This window comes from Rhinopithecus bieti, unplaced genomic scaffold (genome assembly GCF_001698545.2).
Source record: "Rhinopithecus bieti isolate Rb0 unplaced genomic scaffold, ASM169854v2 scaffold_30846, whole genome shotgun sequence".
Taxonomy (NCBI): domain Eukaryota; kingdom Metazoa; phylum Chordata; class Mammalia; order Primates; family Cercopithecidae; genus Rhinopithecus; species Rhinopithecus bieti.
The window spans coordinates 3,456,152-3,480,740 of NW_016814438.1; the positions used below are offsets into that span (position 1 = coordinate 3,456,152).

Here is a 24,589-nt window from a genome sequence, read left to right on the forward strand (position 1 = left end):
ATTTCTGGGCTCAACCCAGACAAAGCTATGTTTTTCTGTTTTTCTAACAAACTCCATTTCAAATTGTTACCAAGTGATTCCTACTCAGACTAATCTTACACAAGGATTGAGAAGATGTCTTCTTGGATCAAATTCATCTTCCACTAATGCAGCATCTACCCTGAAGCCTTGGCAAAAGCTCAATGGCTCAGACGAAGGGAAATTCCTCATAACCTGCTAACACTTTCCTGCCTGGAATTGTTACATTGAAAACTTCTAATTCTCTTTAACTTTCCAGGGTTAGCAAAACGCCATCCTATACATCTTATACATACATATATCTTTAACTTCAGCCCATCATTTACCCTATAGAAGCCCCAGCAGGGCTGCTTTGCAAACCAGCTGAAATAAAAACATAAGAAATGATTTTTTAATACTTGGTCCAATTATTTGCATAAAATGGCCAATAAATATTGGTTCACTTGGAAAGGTAATACAATGTTTAAAAAGATGTAGAGAGACCTGAATTGAGATCTTGGAAAATCACCTCTAAGTCAGGTAACTTTGGATACTTTAGTTAATGACTCTGGGCCCTCATCTGCTTAAAGGAAAAATGGATTCCTTATATAATTAAAGAGTTAAAAGGACTATTGCATATAAAGTGCTTTTTTATTTTAAATTTCTTAGATAGAGACAGGGTCTCACTATATTGCCCAGGCTGATCTGAAACTCCTGGCCTCAAAAAATCCTCCCAACTTGGCTTACTTTCAATGTGCTGGAATTACAGGAGTGAGCCACCATGCCTGGCCAACATAAAGTACTTGACACAGTGCCTGGCACATAGTAAACAACTCAGGTTATAGTAACTCTTTATTTATTTTACTTATTTAATTGAGATACAAAGTCTTGCTCTGTCACTCAGGCTGGAGTGCTGTGGCACAATCATAGCTCACTGCAGCCTCAAACTCCTGGGCTCAAGTAATCCTCCTGCCTCAGCCTCCTGAGTAGCTGGAATGATAAGCGTGCACCCCTGGATAGTTTTGTTTGTTTGTTACAAATACTGGGTCTTGCTGTTGCCCAGTCTAGTTTCAAACTCCTGGCCTCAAGTGATCCTCCTACCCTGGGCTTTGGTTGCTGGGATTATGGCGTGAGCCATCACACCTGGCCAGTTTATGGTAACTCTTGCCATCATCACCGTCAAAGAAAAAAAGAGCAGAATGGCTTTACCTTGCTCTTTGAGCTTAACATCTCCTTTTTCTCATTTCTGTTTAACCAGTATTTACTGAGAGCCTCTTATGGGCTAAAAACTGTGCCAAATAACATGAAAGAGGCAAATTCCTTGTCCTCAAGGAGCTCTCCCTGGAGAAGATAGATCTAGACTCTACTTCAAATCAGATGATAGTAAGTGCTATAAATATAAAAGTGACATTCCCCACAGATTACTTGAGGATGTTTTAACACCAAATCTCTGATTTTCTTATTAGAAGTCTTTAATTGGAGGCTCATCTTACACAGTAAGTTAGGAATTTAAACCCCAGGGCAAATATTTCAATGAGAACCTAATGGTTATAATCTAGGTCAATGTTTATAATGTCAGTAGTGCAGTGAGGAGAAGGGTTTTCACCTCTATTTCCATGGATTTTAAAAACAATCACAGTGAAGAAGGCCCCCGAAACTGAACCAGATGGGACAAGTGAATTATTATAACTTATTTATTTCCTTCAAGAAATATAGTATAAAAAGTATTTCAGAAAGCTCCCATAACCCATTAGAGTCTATTTGATATATAAGGATGCTAAGTATTAATGTCGATATTTTTTGTTGAGGATCAGAATGCCAAGGACTCATTTTCTGTTGAATATAGTCAATAAGGAAGGAGTCTCTTTGAGAATTCCATCGTGACCATAGCTATGGGTCCCTTTCCTCATTATCTGGGGAAAGGACAAATGACGCGGAGCACCTTTCAGAGCTACAGTTCTCTGCTGTTGTTCCTTCATGGGCCCCTGTCCTGGCGAGATAGGTCTTGTGAAGAAAATATGTGTCACACTGAAGATGTAATAAACATGCTGAGACCACACAAAGAAACTGACTCCGTCAGCAGAGGGCGATGGGGTGAGCAGAGGCTTTCCAGGCAGAGGGAATTGCATGCGGTGGGGATAGCACTTCTCTGAACCTTCATTTCCTGGCCTCTATGTGGAGAAAACAAGGCACATCTCTCTGGGTGCCCAGAAGTACTTATATATATTGTCTGGTAGTCATGGGCACTCATCTATGTTAATTTATTTGTGGCCCAGAGTTACTGGACTAGGCAGTGATTAGAAACCAAGCCCAGGTATTCTGAGCACCAGGTCATGCAGGTTCCAGGGCATCACTCTACTTCCAGGCACACCCAGCAGACAAAGTGTATGTGCAAGTCCCAGCTGACCTGCTACCATGTTCATAGGGTAAAGTTGGGAAGTATTTGTCCCTCAACCTTCAAACCCTACCTGTTTCAACAAACCCTGGCCTGCCCAGCATGCATTCCTGTGCTGATCCCTTCCCCAACCCCACACCCCACCCATGGGGCACTGGTAGGGGAGAATCAAGCTAACTCTTAACAAGTCAAGAAAAAAAATACTACCCCAGCCAGGCGTAGTGTCTCATGCCTCTAATACCAGATCTCTTGGAGATTGAAGGGGGCAGATTGCATGAGCTAAGAAGTTTGAGACCAACCTGGGCAACATGGCAAAACCCTGTGTCTACAAAACATACAAAAATCAGCCAGGTATGGAAGCTCGCACCTGTAGTCCCAGCTACTTGGGGGGCTGAGGCGGGAGGATCGCCTGAGCCTGGGAGGTCGAGGCGGCAGTGAGCTGAGATCATGCTACTGCACTCCAGCCTGGGCAATGAAGCGAGATCCTATTTCTTAAAAAAAACAAAACAAAACAAAAAAAAAAACTACCCCAAGGGAGGCCTCAGCGATGAATTAAATTGGGAAGAGAAACTAATGACAAATGACACTGAAAAGGCTAGAGTTTTAAAAAGATGCTTTTAGTTGTCTTAAAAAAAAAATCCAAAGGCAAATCCAATAACCAAAGAATGCATGGTCTATGATGGAGGAAAGTAGGAAATTGAGTTAGATGAAGGAAGGAGCTGACTAAATGCCTCTTTGAAAATAGAGATGTTTCTAAGTCAAAGGACCCTAAGGACATGTTTCCTGAGATACTTAATGCCAAATGTGTTCTTTTCACTTAAGACTGGTATCTTGTTCTCTAAGTTGTTGAGATCTTTAATACTTGATTTATTATTTCCTCCTCAATGCTTTCCTCTCCTGTAATTGTAGACACTTTGTACTTGGTTTCAAGTTCTGTAAACTGCATTCTGCAAACTGCATTCTGCCTCCCAGGCAGGACATTTGGTAGGGGGAGGCAAGGGGAGGAAGCGGCTTGCATGTGCCCAGCATATGTTCAGGCTCTCTGCCCACTTTGCAATATGCATTTGATGACTCAGGCTATGTACTGTTTTTCTTAAATGCATATCTGATTCATTCTGCACACAGTCTTCAGAGATATTTTGTAATGCAAGCAGATCATACTACTTCTCTGCTTGCCACCTGCCTGTGACTTCCCACTGTACCCAGAATGAAATCCACACTCTTTACCAGGTGCTACAGGGCCCTATATGGGCTGGCTCTGAGCCACCTCACCATGCTCATTTTGTGCCACTCTTCCCCACCATGACTATGGCACACCTGTGTTTGTCTCTGACAGTGTATAGGCGACATCCTCTTCTTTTCAGCTCAGAGTCTACACATATGCTGCTCCCTCTCCCTGGAATCTCCTTCCCAGACTCTGCCTGGCTAGTGCCCACTCCTTCAAATTTCAGCATTATTGTCTCTCTCTCTCTTTTTTTTTTAAACAGACGGAGTTTCACTCTTGTCACCCAGGCTGGAGTGCAGTGATGCGATCTCAGCTCACTGCAACCTCTGCCTCCCAGGTTCAAGCAATTCTCCTGCTTCAACCTCCCAAGCAGCTGGGACTACAGACACCCACCACCATGCCTAGCTAACTTTTGTATTTTTAGTAGAGATGGGGTTTCACCATGTTGGCCAGGCTGGTCTCGAACTCCTGACCTCAGGTGGTCCACCCACCTCAGCATCCCAAAGTGCTGGAATTACAGGCATGACCACCATGCCCAGCCTGTTATCTCTTTCTTAAAGAGGTCTTCCCTGTCTCTCAATCCAAATTAGGCCAACCACTATTGTACATTCATAACAGCCTAGCCTTTGCTTATTAACACTTGTTATTTGCCAAATATCTGATACCCTACACCTGATGGAGAGTAAACCTCATGGAGATATTGACCAATATGCACCTATTTTATGTACATTATATACCAAGAACCGAACATAGCTCTTGTCCCAGCACAGTGCATGATAAATGTTTAGAGAATAAATGAATGGCTAGCTTGAACAAAACTACCATCTTTTCTATTCCTGCTGTCGGAACTGAAAGAGTAGAGGTGGCCTCTATACCTCATCTCACAACAGAATACCAAATTATTAAAAGTGCCTGAAACCAAATTGAATTACAGTCAAAATGGTAGATTGACTGTCTTCTCCTTCTAGCCAAGGAGAAGAAAAGGGAGGTCACTGGTCTAAAAGGTTATAAAGGACTTTGAGGAAAAGAAGGTGCATTTATCAAAACCAGGAAGGTTCTAATCCAAAGTCTTTTGAGAGGGCCAATCACCTACATATATAGTCCTACAGTCACTCACATAAATGCCAAAATGTCAGAATTTAAAGTTGGCATTTGGAAGGGAAGTAGCTGTATCTCCACAGAAACCTGGACCCTACAGACATTGCTCACATAGTACAGTATTTTCCAGTGTTATCCTGAGAAGCCCAGCTGTTCCCACAACTAAAGGCAATTTCCAGTCATTCCTTTGGTTTTCCACTAATTATACATTATTATTGTAATGGTATAGCATGTCAAGCCATGGTCTTTATGAAAACCAGGGTACTTCTGAGAGAAAATAGATAAAAGGGAAACTCATATCTCTGTCTCTGTCTCTACTGAACCAGGCATGGGTGATCCTTCAAGGCAGAAACTGGGTGTTGCTCATCTTTGCTTACCTGGAGCCTAGAATGGTGCTGAGCACAGAGTAGATTGTCAATTAGTGTCTACTGAATGTCTACATAAATGACGGATAGATGGGAGTGTGTCTAAGCAATTTGTGGAGTGTTCTTTCACTGAAATAAAGTTGACCCTTGGAATATTCATTTAGAAAGATTATGTACTTATAAACTGACCCACCTGTGCTCAGACCCTATAGGGACATTCTCTACATCATCCCCCCGCCCCCAACCAAAACCGTATCTATTTACTCCCAATTTCTACTGCTCTATTTACACTCAGCATGTCTTCTGACCTTTGGCAATATCTCCCAGCTGGAGTCTTCTCTTTCCTTGAACAAGGCATTGGTACTTAATTTTTTCTTTCTTAAGACCTGTTACTCAGCTTATCTCATTCTCATCTTTGGCTGACCTAGATAAGGGTCCTCACTCAAGCTTCAGCCACTTCAGGTGTAACTGGCTTTCTGTCAGCCCAAGACTTCTGAAACAGATATTAAAGAGAGATGCCCTAGAAATTGGATAATTGGAGCTGCCAACAGATGACAGGTAGCAGGCATGATGATATCATATATCTAGCTATCAAACTACTTCCAGATGTGGATAACTGAGGAGAAAGGATTAGTGTACCTAATGCTACTACCTATGTCTTTTCTAGAAAGACAGTTAAAAAAAAAAAAAAAAAAAAAAAAACCCAAAGCAAGATTTAAACATAAGGCCGGACGTGGCCAAGCCTGTAACCAGCACTTTGGGAGGGCCGAGACGGGGATCACGAGGTCAGGAGACGAGCCATCCCTAGCGAACATGGTAAACCCGCTCTACTAAAAAATACAAAAACTAGCCGGGCGAGGTGCGGCGCTTAGTTCCAGCTACTTGGGAGCTGAGGCAAGAGATGGCGGGAACCCGAGGAGTTTGCATGAGCTAGATCCGCCACTGCACTCCAGCCTGGGCACAGCGAGACCACTCAAAAAAAAAAAAAAAAGAAAAAAAAAGATTTAAACATGACATCAAGACACAGATTGGTGCTTGCTTTTTCTGCTCTCTGCTAATTCCACACTGCTTCATTCAGCTACTTTATGTTTTCAAGTCTGAATTGAAAATATCTTCCCTTCTTCCCAAGGATCAAAGATGAATATAATCGTAGTTAAGATCTTGGATTGTCAACTCTGGAAGGCCACTGTGGAAATTCTGGGTCTCCTACTAAGTAGCAGAGGCAAGCTATCTAACCTCTTCAAGCCTTAGTGCTCTTCTTTCCAAAATATGAAAAATAACAGCACAGAGGGAAATTGCTCACTAGAATTCCAGGACCTCACCTGTCCTGGATGAATGATATTTCCAACATTTAGATATCTTCAAAAGAACTTTTCCTGCTACCATTTGATCCAGGTCTTGTATCTTCTGGATATATTTTTCCTTCTTTCCTTCCTTCCTACCTTTCTTTTTTCTTTCCCCTCCCCACTGCCCTTTGTTTATCTATATGTTCTTACCTATTACATGGATTAAGGAATGCATGTCTAATGTCAATTTCCACAAGCACAGTTAAAAGATATAAAAAAAGGTGGCCGGGCGCGGTGGTTCACGCCTGTAATCCCAGCACTTTGGGAGGCTGAGGCGGGACGATCATGAGGTCAGAAGATTGAGACCATCCTGGCTAACACGGTGAAACCCCGTCTCTACTAAAAATACAAAAAATTAGCCAGGTGTGGTGGCGGGCGTCTGTGGTTCCAGCTACTCGGGAGGCTGAGGCAGGAGAGTGGCATGAACCCAGGAGGCGGAGCTTGCAGTGAGCCGAGATCGCACCACTGCACTCCAGCCTGGGTGAGAGCGAGACTCCGTCTCAAAAAAAAAAAAAGATATAAAAAACGTGATATCCAGCAAAATATAAACAAAAAATAATCATCCCACCTTCTATTTTACAAGCTACGAGTCACAAGGTCACTGCAATCACTCATAATGGTTCATATCCCACTATGGATGTTGTAGGGGCTGAGCCTCTGGCATGCCCACTGGTCATTTACAACCCAGCCCTATATAGTACCACAACACCAAGTTGTTCCTTAAGTATCGTAATTTTTAACATATAATCTTTTAAAATCTTTTTGAACAATTAAAATGCTTACTTCCAGACCCCTGGGTAAATGACTTATTTATTCTACCTCTCTCATGACCTTGAAGTGAGGATTAAGAGAGATAAAGTGTGTAAACCACCTGGTGTATGACCTGGCATAGGCAGGGTAAGCAATAATTTAGAATGTGCTGAAATGGGACTGTTTGAATTGGTAGCTTTTGCTTCTGAAGGCTTTTTCTAATAGATCCAGAGAAAAATAAATCTAAAACCTTCTCACTATGGCTGGAATGAGGTAAATTAGGGATAGCATATAGGTCTGAACATGCACACTCACTCTGACAAATAGTAGCCACCTGGAGTACAAATAAAGCTGCAGGAAAGAGTTCTGTGCTCAATCAGCACTGGTCACTGTGGACCTAGGTTGAAGGAATGACAACATGGTTTCTGTGTATTTGCTGTCCGTGCTGTTGTGATAAGCACATAGGACTGCCAGTTAGAAAACCTGGATTTTAGTCCTGCCCCACCTAGACACACCACCTCCAGCAAATCACCCAAGTCAAGACTGATTTCCTCATCTGCTTCCATCCCCATCTTGCATATTGTATCCTAGTAATCATAAACTGCTTGTGGTTCTCCCTATGTATCATTCTGTTGTCTAGGCCCTTGGCTTTCCTTTGCCTGGAGTACCCATCTTATCCTTTTAACTCCCACAAGTCTTACCCTTCAGTTCCTAGCTCAAGCAGTGCCTTTCCCAGGAAGCCTTTCTCAAACCCCAGGTGGTGCTATGTACCCCAACTCTAAATGCCCACCCACCTGAGCATTATTCCTCTATTCTACGGGTTAGCAAACTTTTTCTATAAAGGTTCGACAGTCAAAATTTTAGGCTCTGTAGGCCAGATAGCCTGGATCACAACTATTATATTAAACTCTGCCATTGTAGCACGAAAGCATCCATGGACAACATATAAATAAATGAGTATAGCTGTGTCCCAGTAAAACTTTACCGTTGGGCCAGACATGGTGGCTCATGCCTGTAATCCCAGCATCTTGGGAGGCTGAGGCAGGAGGATTGCTTGAGGCCAAAATTTAAGACTAGCCTGAGCAACATATTGAGATCCATGTCCATAAAAAAAAAAAAAAAAAGTTCTAATTAGCAGGGCCTGGTGGTACATATCTGTAGTCCCAGCTACTTGGGAGGCTGAGACGGGAAGATCCCTTGAGTCTGAGTGTTAGAGGCTGCAGTGAGCTATGGTTATACAGGTCACAAGGTATGACTTTGTGCGTCACAAGGTATGATGCACTTCAGTCTGGGGGACAGAGTTAGATGCACTTCAGTCTGGGGGACAGTCTGTCTTGAAACAACAACAAAACAAAAACAAAAAAACCTTTATTTTCAAAAACAGATGTTGGGCTTGATCTACCCTATCAGGTAACATGTCATATCAGAGTGATCCATGTGCATATCTTTCTCTTTCACTAGACCGTGTGCTAAGGGCAGAGATAGGCCTTACTCTTTGTACCTCTAACATTCAGCACATAGTGGCTATTCAATAACTGAAGTAACAACGCTGGAAAACTGGAATAATAATCTCTTTCTGGCTATTCCACAGGGCTATGGGTTTTAAGCATGATAAAGCATGTGAAAGCCCAGGACACTGATAAGGCACCATTCAAACGTATGGTGCTCTTCCTACGGGCACATCATTGACACTCTTGCTCTAGCCTCAGGAGGTGGAGAGTCACATATGAACCTGTTATTTCCTGCCACAAGCAGACACAAAATAAAACGCCAGCTAAAAACCTCACTCCTTTCAGACTCAGCTTCTAAGAAGAAATGAATCATTAGGTCATATGCTGAGTTGAAACATATTAAACCATCCTGAAGTCCTGAAGTTACCCTGAAAGGCATAAAAAGCCTCGCAACGTCTGCCTCCCTTTAAGCTTCTCTTTAACAAATTCCTTCACACTTTTCCAGCAAGTGTCAATATTTACATCTGTTGAGTTTGCTGTCAAGCTTAATAGAAGGCAGGAATAGATGTCTGAGTCCCCAAGGTGGGGACACAGAACTGAGAAGTCCCACTCAGCTGGGGTTTCTGCTCACTATGCAATGCTGCTCTTACCTGAAAACATGACCCCTTTACACCAACCCGCTGTGACCAACACAACGGTGAAAATTCTGTACAGATGTGAACAAATGGAGTGAACAAGGAAGGTGAGGATGAAAGATGAGATCTCCTGATCTTGCTGGTGCCCTAGGCCCACCCCTAATGATGACATTCATTCACTCACTCACTCACTCATTCATTCATTCATTCATTCATTCATTCATTCAACAATTATCTTGAGAGCCAACTCCATGCCAAATTGTGCTGGGCATTCATTGCCTTTGTAGAGAGAACAAGGCACCACTGGGATTTCTCAGGTGCACTATTACCTTGCAGGGAAGGGCTCCAGGACCTTTTGGGACCGAGGGGGCGGAGGCAAGAGGAAAGCTAATACCTCTAGTATTGTCTGCCAGTCAGAAGGCCACACCGGGATTGGAAGGGGAAGGGTTCCAGCACCTTCCTCCACCCTTGTCCCGAGGAAACCAAACCTTGCAGCTATTGTTTTCATCAAAGTCCGAAGCCATGGGCTTGGCTGCGGCCCCTCAAAGGCCCCTACCAGCGCCACTCTCAGCTCTTCGCCCAGGATACCCCCTGAGGCTGCGCCCTCCGCGTGCGCCCAGCTGCCCGCCCCTGCGCCACCCTGGGGCACCTTAGAGGCTGGAGGCTGGCTTGGCGGGCTCGGGGAGGTTGTGGCCGGGACTGCGAGGTTGCGCCCCCTGTAATCGCCCCGCAGTGCCTCGCCAACTCCGGAAGATTTCAAGGAGTTGTGCCCAATAGTTTGCCACGAATCTCCAAACGCTGAACTACCACTTTCCTCCATGCTCTGCATTTCCCAGAGGGAGGGCTGAGGTCCAGGGACAGCACTGCTGCCCAAAATAACACTGCTGGTTAGTGGCACAATAAGGCCCAAACCCAAGGTCCTCTATCACTAGCACTCATGACAACAAAAGCAATGTCTATTTAGGAAGCGCTTGCCATATGCTAGGCCCTGTGAACATTTTAGGTACGTTATTTCATTCATTCTTCTCGGCCACAACCAGAGATGACATTTGTATCTCTATATAAATTAAAGCACCGAGAAATTAAATAGTGCCTGAAGAGCAACAAGCAGTAAGCAGCAGGGCGAGGTTTCCGTCCACTTTACCCCGTGATAGATTCCCGCTGATGTCAGGGAACTCATTCTCTGTTGTGTGCCTACCTAGCTGTTACAAACTTTGGTATACTTTAAGATGCCTAAAAGGAATGGGCTGTATCATTTTTCTTATTTGTGTATATCCAGGGGACAGAATACCATTGCTGGCCTACACTGGGCCCAATTAATGGTTTTTTTGGTCTCGCTATTCACATAAAACACGAATAAAAACATCTTGTAGTATATATGTACATGTTTATTTTGTATTGCATACACTTTTTGTTATATAGATTGACTGATGGATAATGTTGCACATATGCCTATAAAGAAAAACTGCTCGCTGCAGCATCCCCATATATAACACTGAACCTGGCACATTCTAAGTGTATAATAAATGTTTATTGAACAAATTAATGATTTAAAAAAAATCAAAATGTTAGCAGTGGTGTTAGGGAAACTGTCATTTTAAGAATACTTTTCTATAAGGAACTTTTTAAAAATTGTGGTAAGAGCACTTAACATGAGATCTATCCTCTTAACAATTTTTTGGGTTTTTTGAGACAGGGTATCACTCTGTCACCCAGGCTGGAGCGCACTGTGCCATCATGGCTCCCTGTAGCCTCGACCTCTTGGGCCCTAGCAGTCCTCCCATCTCAGCTTCCCGAGTAGCTGAGACTACAGGTGCGTACCACCATGCCCAGATAATTTTTGTATTTGTCATAGAGACAGAGTCCCTCTATGTTGCCCAGGCTGGTCTCCAGCTCCTGGGCTGAAAGGATCCACCTGCCTTAACCTCCCAAAATGCTGGGATTTCCGGTATGAGCCACCACGCCAGCCTTAACAAATTTTTAACTGCACAGTGCAGTATTTTTAATAGTAAGTACAATGTTGTAGAGCAGTCCTCTAGAACTTATTCAGCTGCATAACTGAAACTTTATACCCAGTTGAATAGCAACTCTATTTTTTCCTCCCCCTAGTGCCTGGCAACCACCATCTACTCTCTGCTCCTATAAGTGACTACTTCAGATTCCTCATGTCAGTGGGAGTCATGCAGTATTTGTCCTGTGACTGGCTTACGCCACTTAGCATAATGTCCTCAAGATTCATTCATGTTGTTGCATATGGCAGGATTTCCTTCCCTTTAAGGCTGAAAAATATTCCATTGTATGTATATGACACATTTTCTTTATCTACTCCTTTATCAACAGACATTTAGGTTGTTTCCACATGTCGGCTATTGTGAATAATGCTGCAATGAACATAGTGCAAGATCTTGATTTCAATTCTTTTTACTAAATACCCAGAAGTGGGATTACTGGATCACATGATAATTCTATTTTTAACTTTTTGAGGAAACTCCATACTGTTTTCCATAGCAGCTGCACCATTTTGCATTCTTACCAACAGTGTACAAGGAAACACGTATTTTTAATAATCAAAATATGTACCTATCTATAATTTTGTTGGCCTTTTGGAAAATAAGAAGTCAAAAGTAACAGGAGTTCATAAAGATGTTCACAGTCTTGAGCCAGTTTACTCCTACAGATTGATCCTAGGGAGGAACAGGAGGAAGTAAGAAATGCCCTTGGGCTGTCCCAGAAACACACTGCTTCCTTGCAGCCACTTCCTGGGACTCACTGGTCCAGTGTGAGGGAAGCAACTGGATAAATGATGCTATTTCAACACTATGGCATATTGTGTAGCTACTCAATAATAATAATTACAGAAACTTTGCAGTCCATAGAATCTGTAGAAACATGGAAAATGTTTATTAGGTAACTGAAAAATATCAGATGTGAAAGTAGTGTGAGGGTGGTGGGGTTTAGATAATTCACTGTTATTTTCATTTTCAACTATTTTAATGGTTTCTATCCTTGTTCATCAGGATAGATGAACACTCAAGCAGCAGCAGTATCAGCTAGGTTCACCCTGGAGCTTGTTAGAAATGCAGAATTTTTAGCCCCACTCCAGATCTACCAAACCAAAATTTGCATTTTATCAAGATTCCCAAGTGATTCGTATGTGCCTTATGGCTTATATTATCTTTTTTTTTTTTTTAATGTATTTGTTGAATGAGCTCCTTAATTTGGTCTTCAAGCAATCTACAGATGAAGAGATAAAATTTGAGTTAAGTGACTTAACCAGAGTTGTGTATCATTTAATGTCAGCTGTCAAGCCCAAGTCCCCTGATTCTGAGGCTACAGCTAAATTCAGACTAACCACAGCCTGCCTGGCCTTGTTTCTGTGCCAGGCCTTCCTCCATATGGCCTGAGGTGGCCCACCCACTGTCACCTTCCTTAGGCTAAACAGCATGGACAGTGACTACTGTCAACAAAGGCCCGTTTCAGGAAAAAGAGGACAGGCTGAGGTTTCTGAAAAGATTCCTGTCTCTCCCATGAGTTCCTGATAGCACTCCCTTGAACCCAATCCAAGGGGCTGAAGATTTGTGTTTGTGAGCCACCTTGGAGCCATGGAGATGAAAGTAAGCAGGGCAGAGGGCCACCACACATCAGTTGAAGCCACCCTGGCTCTCATCTAGTTCAACCCCATCCATTTTCAGAAGAAACACACCCAGAGAGGGAAGTGACTTGCCTTAAGCAACAAAGCTAAATTCAAGGCTAAGAGGAGAGGCTGGCATAGAGGGCAACCCAGATATGGGAATTCAGGGTAGTGTGGCTGGGAGTACCTCAAAACATACCTGCCAGGTGAGGAAGGAACAGGGATGTCCAACATACTCCCTGAAGAACAGGTGTGTAGTATCCTCCCATAATGCTGTGATCCTTTGTCATTCATGTAACCCTTTATGAGCAAAAGTTTATCCTAGTTCTCCACACTGAGAAAGGCTTGCTCCCCTGTCCTGTGTGTTGTACATCCTCAAGTGCCTTTACCCTCGTCAACCACTGACAAAACAGAATGAGAGTCATTTGAAAGGTGGATTTAAATAAATAAAATTAACTCTTTAGTTAAGGTCTGCTGAAAAGGCATGATTTTATTGCATACTCACAATATGCCAGGTAGTGTGCTACTCATCAGCACTCTTTTCAAAACAGGATTTGGAGACAGGATGCTTCAAAAGAGAACTGCACATTCAACTAAACATATCCAAAAAAATTCAACTCTTTTGAATTAGTCTCCAAGTCTACACAAGCCACAGGAAATAGAAGATCATTAAAATACGTGATTATACACAGACAAATGGACAAATGAAATAGTAATTAATATTGCTTGAGCTCAGATTGCTCCTGTAAGATCTGCAGAAATCATATGACTGGGTAAGGGTTTATAGAACAATATTTCATCAGGAGATAATGGCAGTATCTCATTAGACTAAAAGGAGATGATAGATGCTGGAAGATCAGCTTTCATACAGCTCTTCTCTGTTCATAATAGTACTGTGCGCCTTCTCCAAATGACAAAGAAGTAAATTCATACTCCACCAAAATAACCTCAAAACACTGAGCTATTTCAGGGCTTTAAAATTGGTCAAGAATTGTTTGGCCCCCATAAAAAGACTCTGCCACAAAACTTAGATGGCACATAGGTAGAATATGTTTTAGTATTCTGCAGGTAAAAAATAACATATGGTTAACTATAAATAAGGAATATATGTGCAAAATACGTATGTCCTTAACATTTGCTACTCAAAGGTAATTTCTAAAGTATCTAGAATGAGCTAAATTTTTTTTAATTAAAAAAGCCTTCCTTGAAGTGCCCACTTTTGGCATTCTAAATATTATCTCTCTCTCTCACATATATACACACTCTCCACTTCCTTTCCAATCATGGTGTATAGATGCAAGCAATATTGTTGGTTCTATGACAATACTTTTAAAACTACAAAAACAAGTTCTCCCACTCTAATAGATGATGCATTTGTTTGTTTTCCCCTTATGTGACTCATCTGTTAGAGTGGGAGAAACGTTTTTGTTTTTTTTTTTAAATGCTGTGCTTCCAGCAATAAGGATAGTCAATGGCACAAATTAAGTGCTCAATGAATAATTAATGCACAGTGAATTCTCTTACCTTTGCTCTCCTATATCTTCTAAATGTCCCATGTATGATTTTTGTAATAAGAAGTAAAATAATGTTATTTTAGAAGTACCAGAATCCCAAAGTGACCAATATGGACCATTACATGATGAGTTCTAAAGGGTAAAGATGTCCTTATTTGTCATCACATCCTCAGGACCTGCCCCCAAGTAGGTGACTAAACAGGTTTCATGATTAGATGAATAAATTAATTAAGAAATGATTGAATTATCATAAATAAAAAAGGGCAGGAGAGTATTGTATATGTAATTAGCTTATAAGGAATCGCATCCCTTTCTACCACATGACTTTCTTTTTAAATTATTTTTTATATAGAAATATTTTAATGTACTTTGTATTATACATATATGGGGTATATGTGCAGGTTTGTTACATGGGGAAACTGCATAATGCTGGCATTTGGGCTTCAAGTGAACACATCACCCAAAGAGTGAACATAGTACCCCAAAACTTCCAACAGGTGGTTTTTCAACTCTGGCCTTCTTCCATCCTCCTCCCTTTTGGAGTCTCCAGTATCTAATATCTCCATCTTTATGTGCATGTGTACCCATTGATTAGCCTCCACTTATAAGTGAGAACATGCAGTATTAGATTTTCTGTTTCTGAGTTATTTCACTTAGGATAGTAGCCACCAGCTGCATCCATGTGGCTATGACAACATGATTTCACTCTTTTTCACATCACGTCACTTTCAAACTTGTTTTTGTAGTTTTAAAAGTATTGTCATAGAACCAACAACATTGCTTGCATCTATACACCATGATTAGAAAAGAAATGGAGTGTGTATGTGTGTGAGTGTGACAGGGTCCAGCTCTGTCACCCAGGCTGGAGTGTAGTGGCATGATTTCAGCTCACTGCAGCCTCAACCTCCTAGGCCCAAGCAATCCTCCCACTTCAGTAGCTCAGTGGTCAGTAGCTCAGACCACAAGCATGTGCCACCATACCCAGCTAATTTTTTTATTTTTGCAGAGACAGGGTTTCCCTATGTTGTCCAGACTCGTCTTGAACTCCTGGGCTCAAGCGCTCCTCCCGCCTCAGCCTCTCAAAGTGTTGGGATTACAGGTGTGAGCCATTGCACCTGGCCAAAAAGTGGATTTTAAAATGTTTTTGTATATGCATCTCCAGATTAGTGAAAATAAGAAAGAGGGTGGTGATAAGCAGGAAAAGACAAGAAGGTTTTGCACCAAAAGATTACAGACATAACCATAGGCTTTATTGTCATTGTTGTTATTGTTGTTTACTACTGAGTTATGTGATGGTTATCTTTGTATTTATCCTGTCGGGGATTCACCGAGCTTCTTAAATCTGAGAACATATGCATTTCATTAAATCTGGAAAGCTTTTAGATATCATTTCTTCAAAAATGTTTTCTGCCCCATTTTCCAGCTTCTAGTCTTTGGGACTCCAATTCCACACGTTAGGCCTTTGATATTGGCCCACTTTCCCTGAGGCTCTGTTCATTTTTTTTCCAATTTTTCTTCTCTCTGTTCTGCAAGTCAGTGATTTCTACTGACCACTCTTCAAGTTCACTGACCCTTTCTTGTGTCACCTACAATTTACTGTAAAGTTCAATCACGGAATTTTTTATTTCTCATATTGCATTTTTGTATATGATTCAATTCCATTTGGTTCTTTTTTTAAATTTCTGTTTCTCTAATGTAATTTCCTATTTGTTAATTCATTAGAAGCCTATTCTTCTTATGTCTTTAACCACAGTTATAATAACTACTTTAACATTCTTGCCAGCTAATTCCCACATATGGTTCATCTCAGAGCTTGTTTCTATTAACCCTTTCTCTTAAATATGAGTCATGTTTCCCTGTTTCTTTATAATAATTTTGAATGACGTCTTGGACATTGTGAGTGATATGTTGTAGGGATTCTGTTTTTTGTTACATTCATCCAAAAGTGTTATTTTGTTTGTTTGTTTTAGCCAGTAATTAATTAACATGGCTAAATTCAATCTCTATCTCGCACTAAAATAGACACCAAGTGAAACCTCTGTTTAGTTGTTTGGCCTTAGTTGGGCTGCTTGAAGTCTGTCTCACACATGCATAGTTCAGGGAATTGCCAGAGACTTACGCAGAGTTTTATACATAAAATTTTGGGCTCCCTTTCTGTTGTTTTTTCCTTTCTTGGATCCTCCTGCCCTTGATCCCAATTTACAGCTGCTATAGTTACCCTGAATGCTTCCCTCTTGTTCTTCTATTTGATAAGACTGCATCTACCTGTATTTTAGCTGCTGCCCTGCTTAGTACTGACTGGGGTCTGCCCTCAGGCAAATATATATATATACACACACACACATATATTTATATATATATCTCTGTGTGTGTGTATATATATATATACACACATATATATAATGCAAATTTCACATGATATTCTTTTTGTCCAAATGCTGACTCTTGTCTAGCATTTGTTTTTTGTTCTTCTCCATAGCCTTCAGGTTTGTATTGGTGTCTTTTTTCTCAATAGTCTACTGTTTATATTTGTGGAAGAGTTGGTCTGATAGGAACTATTCTGCCAATAGCGGAAGTGGAAACTCAGATTTCCATGTTTTAGAAAGTATTCTAAAGGAATGTTGAGAATGGATCTGAAATGAGATGAGGGATAGAGAAACCAGTCAGGAATATAGCAGCCACCCAGGGAAAAGGTAATGAGAGTTCACCGAACAGCAGCAATTAGTGCAATGAAAGTTTGTATTTGCAAGCTCCAGACTCTTAAATTCCAACTCTGCGGTAAAATAGCTAAAAACAATCTGAACTAAAGTATCAAGAGTTTTTGGATAGAGATGTAGGTTGTGGTGAGAGGGGAGGCAATGATCTTGGGCGGTATCTTCCTAGGACAGTGGGAAGTGTGAGAAGGGAAGTGGATCATAGGCTGAACACTGGGGAAGAGGCAGGGAGTGACAGGACATCACGGTAGCTAAGAAGAGTCAGAGACGCTGGAAACTGGTTGTGATGACACCGAGACTAGAAAGTTGTGGCCAGGCTTCGTGGCTCATGCCTGTAATCTAAGCATATTCGGAGGCCGAGGCAGGTGGATCACCTGAGGTCAGAAGTTTGAGACCAGCCTGACAAATATGGTGAAACACTATCTCTACTAAAAAAAAAAAAAAAAAAAAAAACTCAACAATTAGCCAGGCGCAGACATGGTGGCGTGTGCTACTCAGGAGGCTGAGGCAGGGGAATTGCTTGAACCCAGGAGACAGAGGTTGCAACAAGCCGAGATCACACCACTACACTCCAGCCTGGGTGACACAGTGAGACTCCATCTCAAAAAGCAAAAAACAACGAAAGAAAGAAAGAAAGTTGCAGAAGGAGTGCTATTGATTAATAACATCGAATGCCTCAAATTAATCAGGTAAGCTGAGGTCCAGAAAACTCCCATTGGATTTGCAATTGGAAAGTCACTGGTGACCTTTGTGAGAACAATTTCAGAGGATGGTGGAAAAGGCAGATTGGAGAGGGTTAAAAAGTGAATGGAAGGTGAGGAAGAGCAGAGCATTCTATGTCATAGATGTCTTCAAAGCATTTCACTCGATTTCCCTTGTTCTTTTTCCACATAAAATTTCTACAAATTTCATAATAGTGTATCATGCAATTTTCAAAAAATGTAATTAATCTATATTTTGTTTCAGTTTTATGTGACTATCTTTGAAAAGGTACCATCTGATTGTTCTTTCAAAATAACAGAAATAAACAGTTGGAAAGAAGGATTATAATGTGGCAGAACCTTTTTTCCCCTTTTTAGTTGACATGTAATCATTGTACATATGAAAACTTTTAATAATTCTGATTTGAATGTGTTAAGTTTCAAAACATCTGAGTGGGTATCAATTAAACTGTTCCAAGTCTGGAATTTAGAAGAGAGTTTTAAGCCTTACATATTTTTTAAAAGTTTAATATCCTGTTTAGAATGTGCTGAGTTGCTGAGAGCATCTCAGACTTTGAAAAATTTTGAGAATATAAATGGGAATTCAAATGGGGCACAAATAACCATGAGGGCTTTAGTGAGTGTATCAGGATTCAGTTTTACAGCATAGAGACGTGATTAACCTCACAGCCTGCCTATCTGCGAACAGCTGAGAAGGAAGGAGGACCAGAGCACATGGCACAGCAGTTGGGAACCATCAATTGCATCAGTCCAGCTGCCTGGGAACTTTCAAATGGACAGTGTTTAATTGGAAAGGCCCAAATTTTACTATGGGGCCAGGGGATTCATGGGAACATGAAAGGAGTGAGACTAGGATTAAGTTTTTTGAGCAAAGGAGAGTAGAAGAAAACTCCCACATCACAAGTAATGATGTTCTGGAAAGACAGAAAACTCAGGGTGGGTTAGGGAGCACCAGGCACAGCCAGGGTGTGGCAATAGGTAGTGTTGGCTCAGGAGTTAAAGAGACCTGGGTGTAAAACCTGGCTTTGATCTTGGGACAGTTTATTATCCTCTTTGAACTCTAGTTCCTTCATTTATAAAATAGTAATAATACAGTAATAATGTCTACTCTGGAGGCTTAAGATAAGGAAATGAGATAATGTAAGAGGCCAGTGATGTCACTCAATAAGGCAAATATCTGCTTAGAGTTGTAATGATAATATATTAGATATATAAAAAACTAATATATAATGTATACAACTAATATATATAAAATATATAATGATATAAATATATTTTTTGAGACAGAGTCTCACTCTGTCACCCAGGCCGGAGTGCAGAGGCATGATCTCAGCTCACTGCAAGCTCTGCCTTCTGGATTCAAGCGATTCTGTTGCCTCGCCTCCTGAGTAGCTGGGATTAAAGGCACACACCACCACACCCAGCTAATTTTTGTATTTTTAGTAGAGACGGGGTTTCATTATGTTGGCCAGGCTGGTCTCAAACTCGTGACCTCAAGTGATCCTCCCACCTCAGCCTCCCAAAGTGCTGGGATTACAGGCATGAGCCACTGTGCCTGGCTAAAGTGGTAATAATATAATAACTGAAAGATAGAAAATGTAAATGTCCAACAATAGATTGACCAACTAAATCACAGAGCAACTGTATAATGAAATATTATATTTATAATTATATTTGAAAGAACATAATAGGTCAGGTGTGGTGGCTCATGCCTGAATCCCAGTGCTTTGGGGGGCTGAGGCGGGTGGATCACTTGAGGCCAGGAGTTCAAGACCAGCCTGCCCAACATAGTGAAACCCTGTCTCTACTAAAAAAAATACAAAAAAGTTAGCCAGGCATGGTGGCACACACCTGTAATCTCAGCTACTCAGGAAGCTGAGGGACAAGAATTGCTTGAACTCAGGAGGCAGAGGTTGCAGTGAGCCAAGATCACACCACTGCATTCCAGCCTGGGTAACAGAGCGGGACTCTGTCTCAAAAAAAAAAAAAAAAAAAAAATGTGCATAATATATAGGGGAGTATTTATCATATTAAGTCATATGGCCAGACCAGAATAAATAATGCATACAAATATACTATTTAAAAAGAAAGTTTATACATCAAAATGTTAACAGTGATTATAGTTTAGACTGAGAGATTTTGGTTTCCTTTTTACAAAAAAAAAAAAAAAACCCATAAACACAAACTTTGGTAGCTTTCTGAGTTTTCTATGATGAGAATGAATTGCTTTTATAAGAAGATAGAATTTTAATTGGAGATAATAAATAGTGGATGTTTTCATGCCATTGGTGTTACCCTTATTAGTGAATTGTTCTTATTTGCTGTTCCCCAAACCCACCTCTGGCTTAGCCCCTGGGAAAATGGCAACAATCCAGCAGAAACCAAATCTGTGGACCTAGAGGAATTAAAAGGATTTTTCTTCACTTACTTTGGGTGGTTTTGTCTGGCTGGGTGTGCCTCATTCTGACAGGAAGTGTGTGTCACCAGAAAAGAATTTAATTCTTTGCAGCAAAAAGATGGTTAGTGGAAAGAGAGAAAAATACTCATGCATGCTTCTCACAGATTGTCAAACTAGCTCCCCTTCCTAGCTGGACCCACCCAGAGAAGAGGTGCCTCCACTCAGAGTCCATGCTGCTCCAACAGACCAGGAATGTGTAGTGGCCTCCCAGTCCACTGAGAGGCCAGCTTGTTTGACCCCCAGTGTATAAACCTGGCTTTGCCTCTTGAAAGAGTAACCACCCCTCTCTGTGCCTCAGTTTCTCAACTGTAAAATTTATACGTCTGCCACCCCCACTAAAAAGTGAGCCCCTGTGAGCACAAGGACAGAGCATTATACCTTTCTGTATCTATATAGCCTAGCCAGCACCGAGGCTAATTAATGTCTATTGACTAAAATGACAACGTTGTTTTAAGTGGCTTTTTAAATGTGCCATCCAGTGTTCGCAATTAAATTTGTGGAACCAGGTGCGGTGGCTCATGCCTGTAATTACAGCACTTTGGGAGGCCGAGGCAGGCAGATCACCTGAGGTCAGGAGTTCAAGACCAACCTGACCAACATGGCAAAACCCCATCTCTACTAACAATACAAAAATTAGTGGGTCATGGTGGCATGTGCCTGTAATCCCAGCTACTTGGGAGACTGAGGTAGGAGAATCGCTTGAACCCAGGAGACAGAGGGTGCAGTGAGCCGAGATTGAGCCATTGCACTCCAGCCTGGGCGACAGAGTGAGACTCCGTCTCAATCAATCAATCAATTTGTGATCATAGCCCTCTGGGGTATATTTATATGTGGTATAACATTTCTGGGGAAAAAAATTAAGACAAACATAGGGAAATGTTAAGATCTGGTAAGTCTGTATGGTAGACACATGAATGGATCTAATTAATATCCATATTAATCACTGATTTTCAGTTTCCTTGTCCACAAAATACTACTACTTCATTGAGGCTTTCATGCCTTGAACAAGAAGTGTTATGGCAAGTGCTTAGCACATTTGTGTCCTAACTCTTGATTTTCTTTCAGCAAGAGGAATGAAGGGTAGCTCTCAGTTGATTTTTTAATTCTAATGCTTAAAATTGGACTATCTGATTTGTAGGATCTGACCACAGTCATCCTGGCTATCATCCCACAGTGGCTGTATCCCATAGTGACATAGATATTTCAATGGAGAGAAGATTGGACCACATTAGGGCAGATGATTTGATCTCAGCCAATATTTCACCCAGTGTTAGAAGCCTTCTACAGTAATGCATGAAAGTATAATTGATTGCCTATTCATTTACCAAACACCACATGCTAGGCATTGCACCAAGCACAGGAAATTAAGAGATGTGAAGATATAATTCCCTGGCCACAAAAAATTCACTGTGTAGTAGCAGAGACAGGCAGAAACAAATTATTTCAATAGAATTCAGTATATGCTAGATTATTAGCCCAAAGGAAGAAGTAAAACATTTACCTACACTTAGCAATCAAACTTAGCTATTTCATTTTTAGTAATGAGGCCTATAGCTCTCACATACCTTTCAATTTTAGAAAATGTTAAGAAGAGTCTTTTGCTGAAAATAAAACATATCACCTTCAAAAAGGATGAGCTCATTTACGCAGAAAATAAAATAAAGCTGTTGTGTCGGTATATACAGAAATGAATGTAAATGCAGAGACAAAGCTTGGGCAGGGAACACATCATTGCCAAAGTGTTTATTGGGAGAGAGGAGAAGGTAATAGGAGGGTGGTGAGAAGGTTGTTCCCTTGTTTCCCATATATTTCTGTATTATTTGAAGATTTTAAATCAAAGATGTATTCACATCTTGTTTATGTTATAATCACATTATTGTATATGTACAGAAAGAAAGGAGTCTTCTCCCAGATATCCACATCTGCTTCAGATCTTTGTTCAAATGTCACTTTCTGAATATCCTATTTTTAAATTGCCACCTCACCACCATTAAAATCTCCATCCCCTTCTCTAATTTATCTGTCTTCATAGCATTTACCACAATCTGACATGCTATGTATTTTACTTTTTTACAAAATATTATTGTCTGTCTCTCCTGGACAATTAGAACATAGGCTCTGTGAGAGCTGAGATTAGTGTGTGCCAGTTTTACAGCCCTAAACCCAGGGCTGAGGACACACATACCAGGTGTTCCATAGGCCAACAGCCTGACTCTATACAGCATTAGCTAACAGCAATTATTTCTGAATGGAGAGCTACAGATGTCTTTTATTTTCTTCATTCTGCTACTTGATATCTGAATTTTTGTAATGAGCACATATTACCTAAGAAAGCAATTGAATTTATTATTTTTTAAATGATAACCTGGGAACTAAGAAAGAGGCTCCCCTAGAAGCCACCATGGAAGGAGTAAGGGCCTAGTGGGAGTCAGGCCAAACAGCACAGGAGAAACCTCCTGAGACACTTGGTGGAGTAAAGTTAGTTGGAGTTAAAAAGCCAACTAACTTAACGACTCCTCCGCTGTCTCGCAATTTCCAGACATCCACACAAATGCCTGGTCTACGGGTCACTGGTTCACAAAGGGTCTTCTGCCCCATAGCTTCCCATCCCCAAGCAGCGGGGCCCAGAAATTTGCCCACATCCTTCCATCCAGCAAATGTTTTTATCTGGGTCCTACTTAGATTTCAGCCAATTCTTTGCTGAGCAACTTGGCTTACTGTTTTCCTTGGGAACCAGGCTTTTTTTAAGTTGGAGTCATAAAAAGAATGAAATCCTTTACCTGATACTTTTCTATTCGGGCATTCAAGCCTGCCACAGATGGAGGCCCTGTGGGCCACTCTCTCATTATAGGCACTGGCATCTTAGCCCAGCACTTTGAATAAGGCACATATGAGAGTGAATGCTGAGCTTTTTTCATTCTTTTCTTCTCTATTTTTTTTTTCTGTTCTATTTCTAATTGAAAGCCATTGTCTTGAGGGAATGATTGTAGTGATGGCTTAATCCTCATCTCAAAATGCCATCATAGGAGCAATGGGAGAAAGTGGTCCTGCCAGTCTGAAATCAGTTAAGAGAGTTGGTTTCTCATAATTGTTCTGCCATTAACTTGTTACATGATCTTACTCAAATCATGTTACCTCCCCAGGCCTCTGTTTCTTCATGTGCAAAATAAAGATCTTTGCAGTGTTTCTCAAGTCCCTGCCCAAATCAGTTTTTGTTTAACTGAGGATCAACAGTGACATCTTGTGGTTCTCCTTGAGCCATGTCTTTGTTTTTTCTAGCCCAAGTTTAAGGGAACCAAGGATATTTTTGCCTGTTCCCCTGCGTGGCCCACCCACCCTATCAGCTTCACTTAGCATGGCCCTAACCTTGTCTCCCCCTAGATTCGGAAAAGTGCGTCCACCCTTTGTTCACCAGCTGCTTCCCAGCCTCAACTTAGCAAAAGTTACTAAAATCAAACTACAAGTAGACTGCAGACACCAGCGTGAAGGCCTGTGCTTCTGTGGTGAAGTCTGCGGTTTGGTATGAATGTGAGGGTATCAGCCCCAGGTGTTTTTTAGGGCTGGTAGTGTAGTCCCAGAGAGGGATCTGGGCAACAGCTCAAAGAGCAAGATTGAAGATTTTACTGTTTTCCAGCACTCCTACTAATTTGTAAAATTATCAGATTCCAAATTGTTCTATGCCACAGTTTTTCCATTCATAAAATGAGAAAAAGCTGCCATAGCACTGCCTTCAAATTCAGTTAGTCTATTCATTCATTTACTTATTTGTTCTTCAAATATTTTAAGGAGCATCTTCCTGATGCCAAGTTCTGAGCACCTACCTGTGCCAGAAGTCCGAACTTGAGAAGACAGTCTCTGCTCTTCAAGACCCTGTTCTTGTCTAATGAAGAAGAGAGAGGGAGGAAAAACTTCCATTGCCATACAACAAAGTAAGCCTTATGGCAGATAATGTGTACACATAATGGCATGGAAGCCTGGAGACAGATATCATACTAAGCCTGGGAAGAATGTTTGACAAAGAACAGGACACTTAAATACGGATTTTCGCAGAATGGAGTTTGCCAGAGGAGACTTACTGTTTAGGAAGAGAGAACAGGGTGGGAATAGGCACATAAACATGATCTATCTAGATGCCCTACCATAAAATCAAAACACAAAACTCTACTGACTCAATTCCCTCCCCTTCCAGATATTACCCCCATTTCTCTACTTCCTACTGTATCCAAACTTACCAAAAATTCATGTTCTGTCTTCACTTCCTCATGTTCAACCACACTATCTTAGCTAC

At 41.2% G+C, this 24,589-nt stretch overlaps 1 protein-coding gene across 1 annotated transcript in view; it reads right to left on the reverse strand.

The window, feature by feature from the left end:
- LOC108514562 (olfactory receptor 7E24-like) overlaps nucleotides 1-10,082 on the reverse strand; it is a 41,218-nt gene extending 31,136 nt beyond the window's left edge. The window contains 1 exon segment of the mRNA XM_017850853.1: nucleotides 9,592-10,082. Within this exon segment, the coding sequence (XP_017706342.1) occupies nucleotides 9,592-10,082 (491 nt within the window).
- Between the last annotated feature and the right edge of the window lie 14,507 nt (nucleotides 10,083-24,589).